Consider the following 15,834-nt stretch of genomic DNA (forward strand, 5'->3'; position numbering starts at 1 on the left):
ACACACTACACCATGGTAAAGGAAAAGAGATTTGCTGTTGCACTCTCAGAAGCTTAGCTAAGCGTCTAAGCCTGGCTTCGGTGGTCATACGGGCAAAAATCAAAACAGGAGCTGTCAGACACTTATAAGGCACTTATGGGTCCCTCTTTGTGGGACAGCAGCTAACCTATTGGGCGTGTGACCCCTTAAAGCAATAGTTTGACATTTTGGGAAATACTCTTAATTCACAAAAGATAGATGAGAGGACTGATACCACTCTCATGTCTGTCACACACACAGCTAGCATGTGGTTAGCTTAGTTTAGCACAAAGACTGGAGTCAGTGGAAACAGGGGAGGGGGGGACAAATAAGATATATCATGCTGATTAGTGAGCTTTAGAGTTGCTGGTAGGAAGATCTTGTCAGCTTTGGATAGAACCAGGGTAGCCGTTCGCCCATTTTCTAGTCATTCAAGACTCAGCACGAAAAACAAATGTATTTCTCAAATTGTCAAAACTTTTCATTTCAAATGAAACAATGTCTTTTATCACAGGTCGTGGCCTTGAATAAGTAATAGTTTTCCTTCTCAGATTGTTTTAATTTGAAGGATTTTAGAGGCATAAATTATCCATGCTTAAAAAGAACAAAGAATATTTTGAAAAAGTGTCAGAAAAAGTCAACAGACAACACATTCCATCCTGACCCATTTATCATTACTGTTTAAAATCTCCATCTTATTAAATCATTTCTGTCTACACTTTGAATCTGAAAACTAGAGGGGGGTGGGAGTAGAAATATTCTCACTGCACTTGCAAATGTCACTTAAAGATATAAGACTGTAGGGACTCCAGTCACAAGCAAAAAGGACTTCATAAGAAGATTTTTCCAGTGACCCCTTAGATTATTCATAGAGATCCTTTTGGGTGAGAGAAAAACTAAACCAGGAGGGAAGAATTTATTCATAATATTCCTAAAAATTGAGACAAATGTAACACAATAAAAATGTTTACCTTTATCAATGAAATCATTTTGAAAAAATTGTGTACATACTTTTAGTATCTCCATTATAAATTGTAAACTGTAACTGTGAAGTTAGCATTGCAGAAATGAAGCTGTAGATTATCTGTTTCCTTGTGAGAGGTGGAAGAATGTAGATTTTTTACCCAAGTACCTAAGTAGCACAAGTTTAAAATACTACACTACAAGTAAAAGTTCTCCATTCAAAATGTTTCTTAAGTGAAAGTACTGTAGTGTTAGGAGCAAAATGTGCTTTAATGCAGAATTCAGTGTTATATTGTTAAATATTGTAGTATTTGATGATGATTATTATTATTATTATTATTATTATTATTATTATTATTATTACTTATGCACTAAGGTGTAAGCAGCATTTTAATGTTCTATTTGGTCAAGGTGGCGCCAAAGTCAATGATTTTATATACTGCTGGGTCACTTAATCTGTAAAAAAGTATCATATTTTATAAACTGTTTATATGTTTTATTGGTAAAATCCTAATCTGCAAAGTAACTTTAACTGTCTGATAAACTGATACATATAATGAAATAAAAAGTACAATACTTCCCCTCTCAAATCTAGTGAATCTAAAATATGAAATTAAATACAAAGCTTAAACACACAACACAGCAAAACAACTATTTATTGTTTAAAAAAGTTATATATACATTTATAAGATACAGATTATAAGACTTATTCCCATCATCTTTCCACACAGTGATGACACTTGTTTTTTTCCTCATAAACTGGCCTGACGATGCTCATCACATTAAGTATAGACTTTCAGTGTGAATCGCATTTTCCTTTGACATTCAGTGATGAATAATTTTTCTAAAGAGCGGATTGTTAATGTTCAGCATGTGATATTAATGCGAAAGATAAACATACTCAAAGTGAAGCTTTACCACTGCGGCTCAGTTTACATGACAATAAATGGTCCTTTTTTTTATCCGTGTTCATTTTATTATTATTCATGTGATGTGCTGCAGTTAAATCTTTCTCATCTTGCTGAACATGAGTCTTTTTCCCTGTTTAGAGTCAGGATTTAAACCAATATTGGAGCTGTAAGGATCCATGTATTTTCTCAAAGCCTTTTCTCTTTTATGGTATTGTCACATTTCCATCTGCTTGGACATTTGTCTTTCATTGCTTTCATTTGCTCTCTTGTTGCTTGTCTTTTTGGTCAGGGGCTGGTTAAAGTGGGTTTATCCAACCATCCAAGCGATTAATGTGAGTTTATCCATGCGTCTGTATCCATCCACCCTGAAACAAAACTTCTGTCCATCATATCTGTCCATAGGTGTCAACATACACATGCACCTACAGCACACCTTGCTTGTTGTCTTATAGGATGGTAAGGTATTATGGCCTACGTTGACACAGCAGAAAGGTATTTGTAATGATTCTGAGTTATTTGTGTAAATATGCCATGTGACTTCTGCTTCTTAAAGGAAAACTGGAAGAAAAGGGGTTTTCTGGAACCCTCTCAGAGAGAAACTTTGATTTCATGGTGTTGATTATTTTTCTTCGCAATCACTCAAGGATGAAGCACAAGAGACGCAGAGATTGTTCCCCTTTCAGATGCACCACAATGGGTCTCCTTGGTTAAAATAAAACACAAGCAGTCCCCCCCCCCCCCCCACCTGTTCCTTTTTTTTAACTTCTCCAACACAACTTACTTAAAGAAAGAGAGAAGGAGCCTAGAAGCAGTTTAATGCATTCAGTGAGAATCTGTGGTCACATATAGCAGACACAAGCTTGGCAAAAACAATTCTCTTTTTTTTATCAGCGTAATTCCTTATTCTGTGGGAGGCAAAAGGCCCTTACAGTAACTTTACCAATATGGCTGTCTTTAGAGAGTGAGAGACATATTTAAATGGCTTAGGAGTCACTGTTAAAACAGTTTTGTTGCAAATCTCACATAAAATTGCTCAGGGCAATGTAATGCTGCTCTCAAGGTTCTATGTTTGAATGAAGAACACATTTTACATAAAAAAATTAAGTGACAATTTCCCTGCATAACATCCCTCTTTACTCCTGATGAATAATCAACGTAATTTCCCTAAACAGATGGAAATAGTCAAACTTGGCTAGTTCAGAAGGAAAACAACTTTTGTCAACACATCACAGTTTCTTCGGTTTCCGTCATTATGAAACTGTGGGCCTTGTATGAAAATCTTTATTGACTTACTTTGTCTTATTGGGTTCAATTTTGTATTTTGCATTCAATCACAGATTTGAATGTTAAGGAAGGGGGAGTTTGAGTGAGTCAATAGTTTTGTTAACTTCTGTTTGTTTAAGTCAGGAGCAGGTGGCCCAGTGGGAATCTGGCTTATGTCTGCACCCTGATTACCTGCTGTGACACCCATTAAACCCACAGATCAGCCCATCAACAGGTCTGTGGACCAGACTGAAGAAAACTAGTACAAATAGTGAGTCTTTTGTTAAAGGTTGAGCCCTAACTTGTCCTAATGATTCATTTTACTATGAAAAACGACTCCAAACAGATCAAATTTACTTTAGACTTGACTTCATAAAAAGACATGTAAGCCCTTGTTCAGATGTTAGTTCGTTTTTTGTAGCCTATATTTTTACTCATCAATAATGTGTAAGGAAAAATCACAAAATCACTACTAATTCACTGAAGATTGAAAATATAACATTTTGAAATAACATTTCACAAAGTTGCACTTGAAAATATTTTTATTTCTCTCTTCAAGTCGTTTCTGTTGCTTTTCTTTGCACTTTATTCCAACAGGAAGGTAAGAGGATTGTAATTTTGGAGATCAATGGATTTACGCACAGAGCGTCACCTACGCACCTAAAACTGAGTGTAAATGATCCCAAAACAAACTGAGTTTTAGTCAGAGATATTTATTCACAACATGTACAAGATCTATTTCCATCATTCACAAATATATAAATTAAAACAAAACATAGCAAAACTCTTTACATGGCATGTTGCGCACTGTGTAAACTAAACGTGTTTGCGTGCGTGTGACCGATAAAGTTGAAATAGTGATGATCGAGTCCCTGAACCGGTGACAAGTATCCACCGTGCTGCTGTGTGTGCGCAGAGAGCGGCACTGTTGGGTACGAGATGCCCGGGCTGCGGGTCGAGCTGTGCCAGGAGAAGTGTCCCGGTGGACTCTGCTGGTACACGGAGTCAGACGGACTGTGGCTTTGGTGCTCCGGAGAGGAGTGCAGCTGGCTGAGGTAGTCAGACGGTTCTGGCATCGAGGCGACGGAGCCGAAGACAGGCTCGGTGACCACACGGGATTTAGACTGTAAGAAGGCGAGGATCCGTGCGTACTTGATGTCTTTGGTTTCAGCCCTGTCCTCTGTGGTCAGGTAATGCACCAGGTTCTTCATACACTCGTGGTATCCGTAGTGGAAGTAGTTTGCAAACTCAGCCAGCAGCTCGCCTGGAATGAATCATAGTAAGCAGCGATTACAACCCTGCAGATAAGAAATGATTAACAAGTCTGACTGACGCAACGTAGTTTTTGTGCGTAAAGCTCGACTCGCAACAAAATGTATACATATAAGTCCGGTTAAACTAAAAATGACTACACAAATAACTCAGAGTTCTACCGAATCACCATTGTTGAAATTCTCACACTGTCTATTAACAGACATGTGGGGTTGAAATGCGTAAAGTCGGAGCTCTGTAAAAAGTTGACTCACCTTTTTCTCTCCCACGGGGGAAATCTGCTGAGTGGAGCGCTCGCAGGTACTGAACTGTCATTTCCAAGATTTCAGCTTTCTCCAGTTTCCCAGAGTTCTACCAAAATATTAAAAAAAAATCAAATATTAGAAAATGTTTAACTCCAATGGCATAGCCAGATTATTTGTTAAACATTGCCGGATAAACATGCTCTTGCTAAATTATCAATACTGTAGAATAAATAAGATATATCCAACACAAATTTTACATTACACTTTACAATACCTGTTTTGCCAGGGCCATTGGTACAGTTTTTCCTAATTCGTTAAGGCAGCGATTAATGCGGTCCCGTCTTCGCTTCTCAATGACTTTGTGGGAGATGGGAGTTCTCTGTGAAAACAGCGAGAGACAACATGAACACACAAAGATAATATAAAAGACCTCATTCGCAGCTATTATGTTAATCAGAATTACGAACATAAAACAGACATAAATGTATAAATAAAAACCAATGCAGCTACGAAATATTTTGGAAACTTGATGATGAGATCTATAAATCCCGGAGTTTTGCGCGCCGCGCGCTGCTGCTCCAAAACGCGCGGCGGACAGCTGCGCTCCGAGCATTGTATAACTGACGCCTTATTGTAAATGTTTGAAATCTTTTTTAGCAAATTTTGAAAACTGTAAGTGTTTGTAACCCAATTAATTACATTATAACTGCCAAATATTCCATAAGTGTAAGATAGGCTATTTACATCTGTAACGCGCCATGGTTATCCTGTAAGGCGTGCCACAGAAGTGGTGGACAATCGATTTCCCCTCCACTATCATGACAATTACTCCAAGTTGTAGTCGAATAATATTCGATGTAAATACTTAAATATAAAATCCCATAAAGTGACTCAAAAGTATTAAAAGTGTAGCGTTGCCAAAATAGTTCAGTCCTCAGAATGCAGAACGCAATGGAGCGCGTACCTTCCTGTCTTTCATTTTAGATGCCATCGACGAGTGTCTGACAAACTTCTTAAAAAATCAGTTCAGCTGGAAGTAGGAGAGATGTGTTGTGGCAGGAGATGAAGCAGACTGAGGTTTGAGGGAAGAGCTGGTCCTTATAAAGGGATCATCCAAGAGACTCTGGCATTCATGGTGTAAATTATTCCATGGGATTAGAGCCATGCATTGGGTAAATGTGTGCATTTAGGATCAGTTAAAGAAATAGTAAAAATCTAAAGCCATGGGCTAGCAGGGGGGCAAACCTGCTTTGTTAATCCACGTGGCTGTTCAAAAGACACGTGATTACTTTTGGAATATTATTTGCATAGCAACAACCCAGGCGGGAAATAAGAAGTGAGCGTTGGTATCGCCTGATCCGGCGGGGCGCACTGTGCGCACTGAAAACAAAGCCGGCGAAAAAAGAAACCTTCTTTCTTCCAACTCGCGTTTCTCACACGATTGCCTGTTTACAAATCCCAGCAAGCGATCTTAACTCTCATCCAAGCCCGGTCCGAGTTTTAAGGCCTGTCCAGTGTCATTAGAGTAATTAAGTAAGCCTTTAATAGGCTGTTCCGCCAAGTTCAGGGGAGATCTTTTGGAGACGGAGTCCCCCCGTTTGTTCTCGGCGTTTCTCACACGACTTGGTGACACGTCCATCTTTTATGAGAGATGGCAAGCTTTTTGTTTACATTCTTTATTTTGTTGGACTCCTCGGCAGGTGTGTGATTAGCCCTGGCACACGAGCGTCGTCTGCGTCAAGGCCAGCGTCTCCAGCAGCCTCTGGCACACGAGGGTTACCCACCACTGGAGACTCTTTGGAGAGGCTCAATTTGTATCCTATTATCCTATAAGAAAATGTCTATTCAGTCGAATGAATAGTTTCATTGGCCTAAATTTTAATAATGCTGTGAAAGAAAGGGAGAAATAAAGAAGAATGCAGCTGGTGTGAACGCGCATTATTCCCGTCACCTGCAAGATGGGTAGCCTGGAGACCCCTATTCATTTGCCTAATTTCGGTCAACTTAACAAACTTTGGGAGAAATTATACTGCCATTGTTATGAAGGGTGAAGCTTTCTGATCGAATTAACAGCATGTTTTGATCCGGTAAATGTCATTAGAAAGAAAGAAACAATCGCGTTTAAAGGGGCCTGGGTAATGCGCCAAGTGGAGACGCCAAAGCGCAAACTGCACAAAGGGTGCTAGTAAATGCCACAGGGGACTTTTGTACCCTCACATTGCTGAAGTTTTTCCCCCCAAACAAAGGGCATTATTTTATACTTGAATACATTTCATACAACAATTGGCTGTTTTCTTCAAACATATTTTCACAGCAAGGTTAACAACAGGTTTATTGTGTGCGCTCCTCACAGATTCAAACTGCTCTCATGCGCCAAAACAGTTTGCTCCGATTCTTTTATTTGTCACTGAGAACGTTTTAATCTCGAAACTTTTACCGTGCTTGGATATATTTGATCCTGTGAGCGATGTCGAAGAATAAAAAGCAGCGGAGGTTGTGAAAGAAAGGCTCACAAGACATCTGAAGCGTTTGGAGAGTTTTCAGAGCACCATGGAGAGAAAAGCGAGCAAGCGAGCGGGACGGGGGCATTAAATCCAATTACTTCACTGTGCAGTTTTAACACTTTTTATGTGTTTGTCCTTTGAAATATGGAGGGACTTGTGTGCTGTTGCTTTTTTTAAACTGAATAAAATACTGGAAGTTGTTGCTGACCGACTTTGTAACGCCAAGTGTTGCGTCAGTAGGTCAAACGATGCGTCAGGATTTACCGTACAACTGCGATGTGAAAATTGTATTTCCTCGTTCAAATGTTTGATTAAATAGTCTGACTACTATCTGATTTTATGAATTCACTTTGATATATTTATATTTCTTAAGCCACTACCTATCCACATTTTTACATTCTATTGTTATATTCATCTTTTGGCAACCATTATGAAAAGGTGCCATCATTGCTTTGTTTTAAAAACTGCTTGTAGTTTGGGAATAGTTGTTTTATGAGCATTATTATTCATCATATATATAGGCCTACATAAAATATATTACATTACTGCTTGAATTTGACTGAGTTATTGAGAATTGCTTTAATGTGTAGGGCAAATTAGGATTCAATCTTTTTTATTTTATTTTATTTATGTCTTGATTGCATTGGTCTAATTAACCCTCATAAGCACTAATGTGCAGTAAGTTATAGTAGAATATTTAATAACATAATGAGTCACTGCTGTATAACTATTTCTCAGGTCATTAAATGATGCACAGCATAGATACACACAAAAACAACACAGTTAACAACATGATACAACACGAGCTTTAAGGATTGGGCGTCACTGATATGAGACCATATAGAAATAATGTGGGCATAAGCATTATGGTTTTCCTTTCTGTAGATAGATCTGCTGCAACTGGCTGAATAAAACCGGGATATGAATCCCATTCATTTTTATAAAGTTAGTTTTGGCATCTGACGCATTATTCTCTCTCTGTCTGCACATTCAGTTAGACTGGTCCTGTTAGTGCGTGATGTAACTAACGGTTTTTATTTTCTGGAAAATATCTTGTAGGCCTATGCTAATCAAAACACTGCAGCCAGTCTAATGTATCACTGTCTATTTTCCATGCAGCCCAGAGCAAGGGAATATTCAGACCCGTTAAAAGTTCAAATGAACTGAAAACAAGCAGGTGAGAGCAGAGAAGTGAACATGTGTGTGTGTGTGTGTGTGTGTGTGTGTGTGTGTGTGTGTGTGTGTGTGTGTGTGTGTGTGTGTGTGTGTGTGTGTGTGTGTGTGTGTGCGCGCGCGCGCGCGCGTGTGCGTGCGTGCGTGCGTGTGTTTGTTGTCAGGCACTGCGCTCTGACCCGTGGTGACCTCAGAGGGTCCCAGACACAATCCTTTGGCTTGGTGCGCCACCCTCCGCCTGAACCGGAGCAGTTCACACGGTCCCCGTTGAGCCAGCTGGGTTCAGACTACATGGTTCAGCAGCTACAGGCCACTTTGAAAAACAAATACAGCAGCAACAGATTTACTCATTAAAGCGTGTAAACATGGGAGCAAAAGTATATTGCATTCCTCTCACAAGATGTGTAGTATTATTATAGTGATCGTCCAGAAGGTAAAAGTATTATAAATCACTATAAACTCCTTAAATATCATTTTTCTACCTTAGGAGATGAAAAAATGAATTATATAAAATCACTTTTTATCCTCCAGACATTAGAATAATGATTTACAATAACAAAATAGTTCTTAAAAATAACTGAATTGCGACAAACTAATGTTTAGTGGTGCTATTGCAATATTTAAATGTGTCTGAAAGGATTTTAATTCTTTAAAAATGCGTTTAGAAATTAAAGCTCTATGATGCTCTCTTTGTAATGTGCAAAACTGCTCCCTCCAGTGGTCCATTTTGGAAACTTAAGTGGCCTGTTCACTGAAAGATATTTTAGAGATGAGAATTTACACTGATACTTGTTACAGTTTTATACAAACACACTTCTGCAAACTGTTATCTCCCTTTAAATTAAATATAACTAGGCCTTCAGTAAACCTATTATATTTATGCAGATATTAGAGCATGAATTTGATGTGACAACCAAAGCTATCACTACAGGGGAATTCATTCAGTGATATCTTAAATCATAGATTAAATAAATCATATAACTCACAGGAGTTTAACTATACTATAAAATATTTGAGAGATACAATAATACTGGTCGTGACACGCATTTTAGGATACGATTTGAAAATGTGATTTTTGGGTTGTAGCCTGCAGTGAGGGTTATAGCTAACAATAATCTTAGTCTAAATCCAGATAAAACTGGCAGACAAGATAGACTTTAGCTCTTCAATGTGTAACCAATGATTTTCATGAAAAAGAAAACAGAAAGCAGAGTAGGGATCTCCAAGATGTATGGAGAAACACTCCAGCAACACTAGTATACAACTTTATTTTGACATGTTGGTCTTACAATAAAGTTGTTCTTCATAATGAAAAAACCCACTGTTTTGAATTCAGTTTTGCAAACATGTAAGTTTGGTTTAGTGGTGGAAGATCAGATCCCTTACTTAGTAAAAGTAGCAACACTTCAACATAAAAATACTGTTAATAAAGGTCCTGTATAAAAAAAAGTACTTAAGTGAATGTACACAGGTAGAGTAGGCCTATTTAAAGTATCAAAGTTAGTCATTATTCATTGTGGAACCTTTCAGGGTGTTTATAGAGTATTATATAATAATCGGAGCAGCATTTAGCTAGGATTGAAGAAATACTAAGCTCAAAGAAAGAAAGTCTCTAAAAAAAAGTCACTTATTGTAGTTATTAGAATAGCTGTTCAATAATATTTTCTGCAAGTTTTTTTAAATGTCTCCATTTTCCCTATCATTTGTAACCAATCACATATATAGTTCTTTCCAGGAAATTTTATATGAACATTTAGAAAGCCCTCTCCATGTTGCCAGGAATAAAAGTCTGATGGAGAAATACTGAATCCTTTATTTATTTGGTTCTATTTAAAATAGTCAAGTCTAAACGTAGGCTCATTAGTCATAAAATATTGGAATCAGCCTGAATACTGTGTCATGTGTATTTTTTAACATCTCCCTCTCAAATGTAGTGGCATAATGTACCATAAATACTAAAATAAAAGTATCAAAACATTTTTTCAATTCAATTTAATTCTATTTTTAATGTCAAATCGTAACAAGACAGGCTCCTGTCCAGGCTCTTGGTAGACGGTGCCGGTTGGGGGTGTGATGAACAGTGGCAATTATAGTCACAATAAAGATAATGGAACTATGACTAGAAATAGTAGTTGCGTTGGCGTTACAAGGTGTAGCAGAGTGTAGCAGGGCACTGCAGGGCATTACAGGATGTAGTAGGGCCCTGCAGGGCGTTATAGGGTATAGCAGGGTGTAGCAGGGCACTGCAGGGCATAGCAGGGTGTAGCAGGGTGTGGCAGGGCACTGCAATTCAATTCAATTCATTTTATTGGCACTGCAGGGCGTTATAGGGTGTAGCAGGGCACTGTAGGCCATAGCAGGGTGTAGCAGGGCACTGCAGGGCGTTATAGGGTGTGGCAGGGCATAGCAGGGCGTAGCAGGGTGTAGCATGGCGTAGCAGGGTGTGTCAGGAGCAGGACCACGGACAGTTGCAACCACGAATTTAGGTGCCACCCTAATCCAAGGAAACTGCGGGATGAAAAAACCTAAGGACTCTGGGGGAAATCTCCCCAGAGCATTTTGAAATACAATACTTGAGTTAAAAGCCTACATTACTCTCATTTATTGATGTTGCTTTTTTGTTGTTTTTCTTTTGCTTATCAGATTGCCTACATAGGTCTCCACAGCTTAGAATATCAATACTCATTATGATTAATTTGACTGAAGGCTATTAATAGTTTATCAGTCAGAGTACATGTGTATCAAGTAACTCAAGGTGTTTCTCAATGTCAAGGATCCTTCCTTGACATTGAGAAACAGCATCAGTTTGTCTGCTTTTAGCTCTTCCGGTGTTCAGCTGAAATCTATGATCCAACAGAATGTGTGCTCTGTAGCGCTGTCTACCTGCCGTAAATCATTTTGTGACTGCGGGGAAAATCGGACCGGGTAGAGGCTCTAATAAAAACTATACAAAACTAGCGATCTTTTCACTATTAGTCCGTTTGCTGTTACAGGTCATTTATGATCATCAGATGGAACATTACACAGTTTCAGAAACGTGTATAAGTTACATATAGTCTGTAAATAACCCAGTGTATGTTTAGCTCTACAGAAGCAATAACCTTGTTGAACAGTTATTTTTTATTATGTATTTTACCTGGTTTAAGCTCAAGTGCCTTACTTCCTGTTCTAAATAGAGGGGCTTTTATTTTGAAAGTCACTCGCTGACAACTTAACTAGTTTTTCTGCTACATGCGACGGTAAAGAGGAAAACAGTAACATGCCTATACGGTGAAAGATTTAATGTTTTAGCACCCTTTCGAAGAGGCACAAGGTTAGTATTTATCATAATACTGTAACATTAAGATGTTGGTGAAGTTGTTTTGAACGATTGTAGCTGTTGCTAGCTTTCTGTGTAATGAGCTAATACTAAACTATGCTAATGCTCTGAAACAATATGGTAAGGTAGCTAATGCATTTGTTGTTTTATTGTTTCTTTTTTTTAACCAGCTCTTACGTTGGTTTGGGATTTCCAATAAATCTAAAATCATCAGTTCAAGTGTCAGACCATCTTTCGGAGGGTATGCTACATAGTCACTTTAAGTAAATGTAGAAACCTCAATTAAAAATGTAATTCAAAATCCTATTGGATTGTAGAGGTATTATTAGCTAATATGCTGGAAATAAAAGTAATTCTGCAGAAAAATGGCTCCTGTGACTGATGTATTTTTACATATGACACGACTATTATTAATACTGATGCATCAGCAAGTCAATAGCATTTTAATGATGTAGCTGGTCGAGATTTAGCCAGTTTTTTAATATTTTATATATAGTTAGGTGGTGGAAAATAGTAAGCTACCTTTATTTAATAATATACTTAATTAAGTACATTTTTATACGTTACTTGAGTAATTTAATTTTCTGCTACTTTATATTCCACTACATTTATTTGATAACTTAAGTCACTAGTTACTTTTACAAAATATAATTAACAAATTGTAATTTTTAAGTTAAATAGGACTTGTTGATCCAGGGGGTAAATTCACAAGCTACCCAGCAGTATAGTAAATTAAATTAGCCCCACCATAGCTGCAACATTAAAGTGATGTAGCCTATACAATAATGCATCAATAATTATAATCCAATTATATAATGTACATTATTCTGAAATAGAACATTCTGCAAAATGAGTACTTTACTTTTAGAAATTTAAGTAGGCTAAAGTAATTGTCAATAATTCTGTACTTTTACTTCAGTAACATTTTGACTGCAGGGATTTTAATGCATTGTGGTATTGTGCGACTTTTGCTTAAGTAAAAAATCGGAGTACTGTTTTCACCACTGTTAGGTAATTTAGTCCAGTGGTTCCCTCCCTAAAGGTCGGGGACCTCAAAAGTGGCACAAGATAAATCAGAAGGATTGTGAGATGATTAGTCTATATCCACGACGTTCCACTTCCAGAATTGCTCAGGTGCCACCGGAAATTCCGCCGGATGTGACTATTTTCGGCCGGATATCCGTTACCGTTAATTCGATTTTTGTCCTAATCTTGTTGGTTGGATCCTGGATTTTTTAACAAACAGGACACAGAGAGTAAAGGTGAACGGAGCTCTGTCTGGTCAGCTTTTCTCTTCTACAGGTTCACCACAGGGGTGCGTACTTTCTCCCATTCTGTTCATTTTATATACAAACATGTGTCAGAGAAAATATGTAAATAGGACAATTTTTAAATATGCAGACGACTCCGTCATAGTGAGTCTGCTCCATAAAAATGATAGAGGCCATGGTCCAATAATTGAAGACTTTGTCCAGTGGTGCGAGGAGTCACACCTTCAATTGAACATATCCAAAACAAAGGATATGTACATTGATTTTGGATCCAGGATATGAGGCAATAACTATAAATGGTCCACTAGTGGATCAAGTACAATCCTATAGATACCTAGGGACAATTATTGACTACAAATTAAATTTCCAGGAGAATTGTGAGGCTGTCTGTAAAAAAGGACAACAGCGTCTATACTGTTTGAGAAAATTGTACCATTTTCATAAAAACAAGACCATGATGACATTATTCTATCATGCTTTTATCGAAACTATTATGTCTTTCTCCCTAGTGGCGTGGTTTGGTTGTGTCTCAGTCAAGCACAAAAATCGCCTAAACCAAATTGTAAAATGGGCAAGTAAGCCGATTGGGGAGTCCCAGCTGCACCAAACATCCCTGTATGCAAAACAACTACAGCGGCTAGCTATGGCTATCAAAGAAGATAGTCTACATCCTCTGAATAGGGAATTCCAGTATCTTCCCTCTGGACGGAGGCTAAAAGTTCTTGGTTGCAGAACTACAAGATTTAAACAAGTTTTGTACCAGCAGCAATCACTCTGTTAAACAAACGGTAAAATTATTTTTACAAAACGCACAAGCACTTTGGTCATGTCATGTACTGTTTTCTATTCCTCTTTTTTTTCTTCTTTTACGTTTTATTACCTGTTTTATATGTTTTAATGTTTTGTGTGTTGTATGTTATGTTGTGGTCTACAAAGTTTTAAGGATGTCCTGCCTCTTAGACTGTAAAACTAGTTTACCTACGGGTACCAATAAAGTAACCTAACCTACCCTAAACCTTCTACTTTCTTTGTGTTGTAATTTTAAACTCCGGTTGATTTATGAGGACCATGGTTAACTGCTCCTCAGATCTCTGCAGGGTAAATCCAGACAGCTAGCTAGACTATCTGTCCAATCTGAGTTTTCTGTTGCACCAAAACTAGTTCCTTCCTGAGGCTATTTTGCAGCTGTACCGTGGCTCCGTCCAGTGCCTAGCACTGCCCAAGATGTTTGTGATTGGTTTAAAGAAATGCCAACAAACCACAACAAAGCATGTTTTTCTCCCATCCCGGAATGCTGTGTGGACTAGCCAGACCCTCCTCCGAAGCGCTGTGGAGGAGGGTCTGGCAATGTGAGACTATGACATAATTAATGTTCTATGGAAAACGAAAATAAAAAGTTCTGCTACACAAATTTGCATTCATGATTTGGACTTTTTTATTAATCTTTGATGTTGTTGTGAAATAATGGATCATCTTGGTTCTCCTTCACTACAAAGGGGTCCCGGCTACCGCTCTACACAATGTTGCTCTACAAAGTCACAACTGCTTGCTGTCCTGGCTCCACATTGGTGGAACTAACTACTACAACTACTCCCCATTGATATCAGGACAGCAGAAACTCTACACATTTTCCATTGGAGACTGAAAACTCATCTGTTCAGACTGCTTGCATGATTCCTGCACTTCTTGGGGTTGTGCCCACATGGTTGAATGCACTTATTATAAGTCACTTTGGATAAAAGAATCAGCTCAATAAATGTAATGTAAACTTTGGGTCTCAAATAACCCTTTCAATTAAACTATTTGAGACATCTGAAACACATGACAAGGGCCCAGGGGGTGGGGGAAGAAGTATTCAGATCCTTTATGTAAGTAAAAGTAATAATATATGTCACAACAAGTAAAGCTCCTGCATTAAAAATCTTACAAAAGTAAAGTATTTTCAGCAAAATGTACCTCACTTCAAAAGTAAAAGTACTGTTGAATGGCCCATTTAATATTATTTTATATAGATATTATTAGATAATTGTTACTAATAGTTGTAGCTTAATTTTAACTATTTTACTTTGGGCAGTTCAATCTATAGGAAATTTTGGCTATAATTGGGTCCTAAAACCTTCTTAAAACAAGTGAAACATTTATTTTTTGCAATTAGTTCAACCTGTTTTTTTTTTTTTTTTTTAAAGAACTATCTAAAGAAATGACAGTATCGTGAAACAAAAAGGCATGTCACTGCACTAGAATTATAAAAAAGTAACCTTAATTTTTGAAAATCCATGAAACTAATTTATTTGCATTGAAAACAGCCTGGGATATTCTTACTGCACTGGCTGATTTTTTGTTTAAGTGGTGGCACCGGTAGTACTGTAGTTATTCCCTCCGGAAATGTAATGGAGTAAAAGTATAGAGTAGCTCTACAGTATACATTTATATATTTATATATTTTTCAATTTTTATTGAAAAAACATTGAAATATAGGCTACAAACATTGCAGACATGTACTCAACATAATGGTACAGAGAAGCAAGAATTTATATTTAAATAAATAAATAAATATAATTGGAATAAACATTGACATCAACATTAAACTCTCATAAAACTCCAGTGAAATTAGGGGTGACTTTTGTTATTTTGAATTAACATTTACAATTAATTAAAAGTTATATTTATCAAGTTCAAGATGTATAATGACATTTTTACACTCAATTTTAATTTTATGATTAGTTTTACACAGTATAACATCATTTCATTCAAGTCAAAAAAGGATACACGCAGGCTGTTATTGTACATGAGCTGTACAGGGATAGTCTCAACATATTGACCAATGACAGCACGCCTCTCAAACTTTAGGCAAAGCAACACGTGTGGTTGCTCCTGATTGGCTGAGTGTTAAAC

At 37.5% G+C, this 15,834-nt stretch overlaps 1 protein-coding gene across 1 annotated transcript; it reads right to left on the bottom strand.

Annotated features, from left to right (window-relative positions):
• Positions 1 to 3,943: 3,943 nt before the first annotated feature.
• On the bottom strand, positions 3,944 to 5,663 carry helt (helt bHLH transcription factor). Its single transcript, XM_028589362.1, has 4 exons — positions 5,637 to 5,663; positions 4,947 to 5,051; positions 4,682 to 4,778; positions 3,944 to 4,419 (listed from the first exon to the last, which is right to left on the bottom strand). The coding sequence occupies exons 1-4, from the start codon at positions 5,661 to 5,663 to the stop codon at positions 3,944 to 3,946; spliced, it is 705 nt and encodes a 234-aa protein (XP_028445163.1).
• Positions 5,664 to 15,834: the final 10,171 nt, after the last annotated feature.

Source organism: Perca flavescens, chromosome 2 (assembly GCF_004354835.1).
Source record: "Perca flavescens isolate YP-PL-M2 chromosome 2, PFLA_1.0, whole genome shotgun sequence".
Classification (NCBI taxonomy): Eukaryota; Metazoa; Chordata; class Actinopteri; order Perciformes; family Percidae; genus Perca; species Perca flavescens.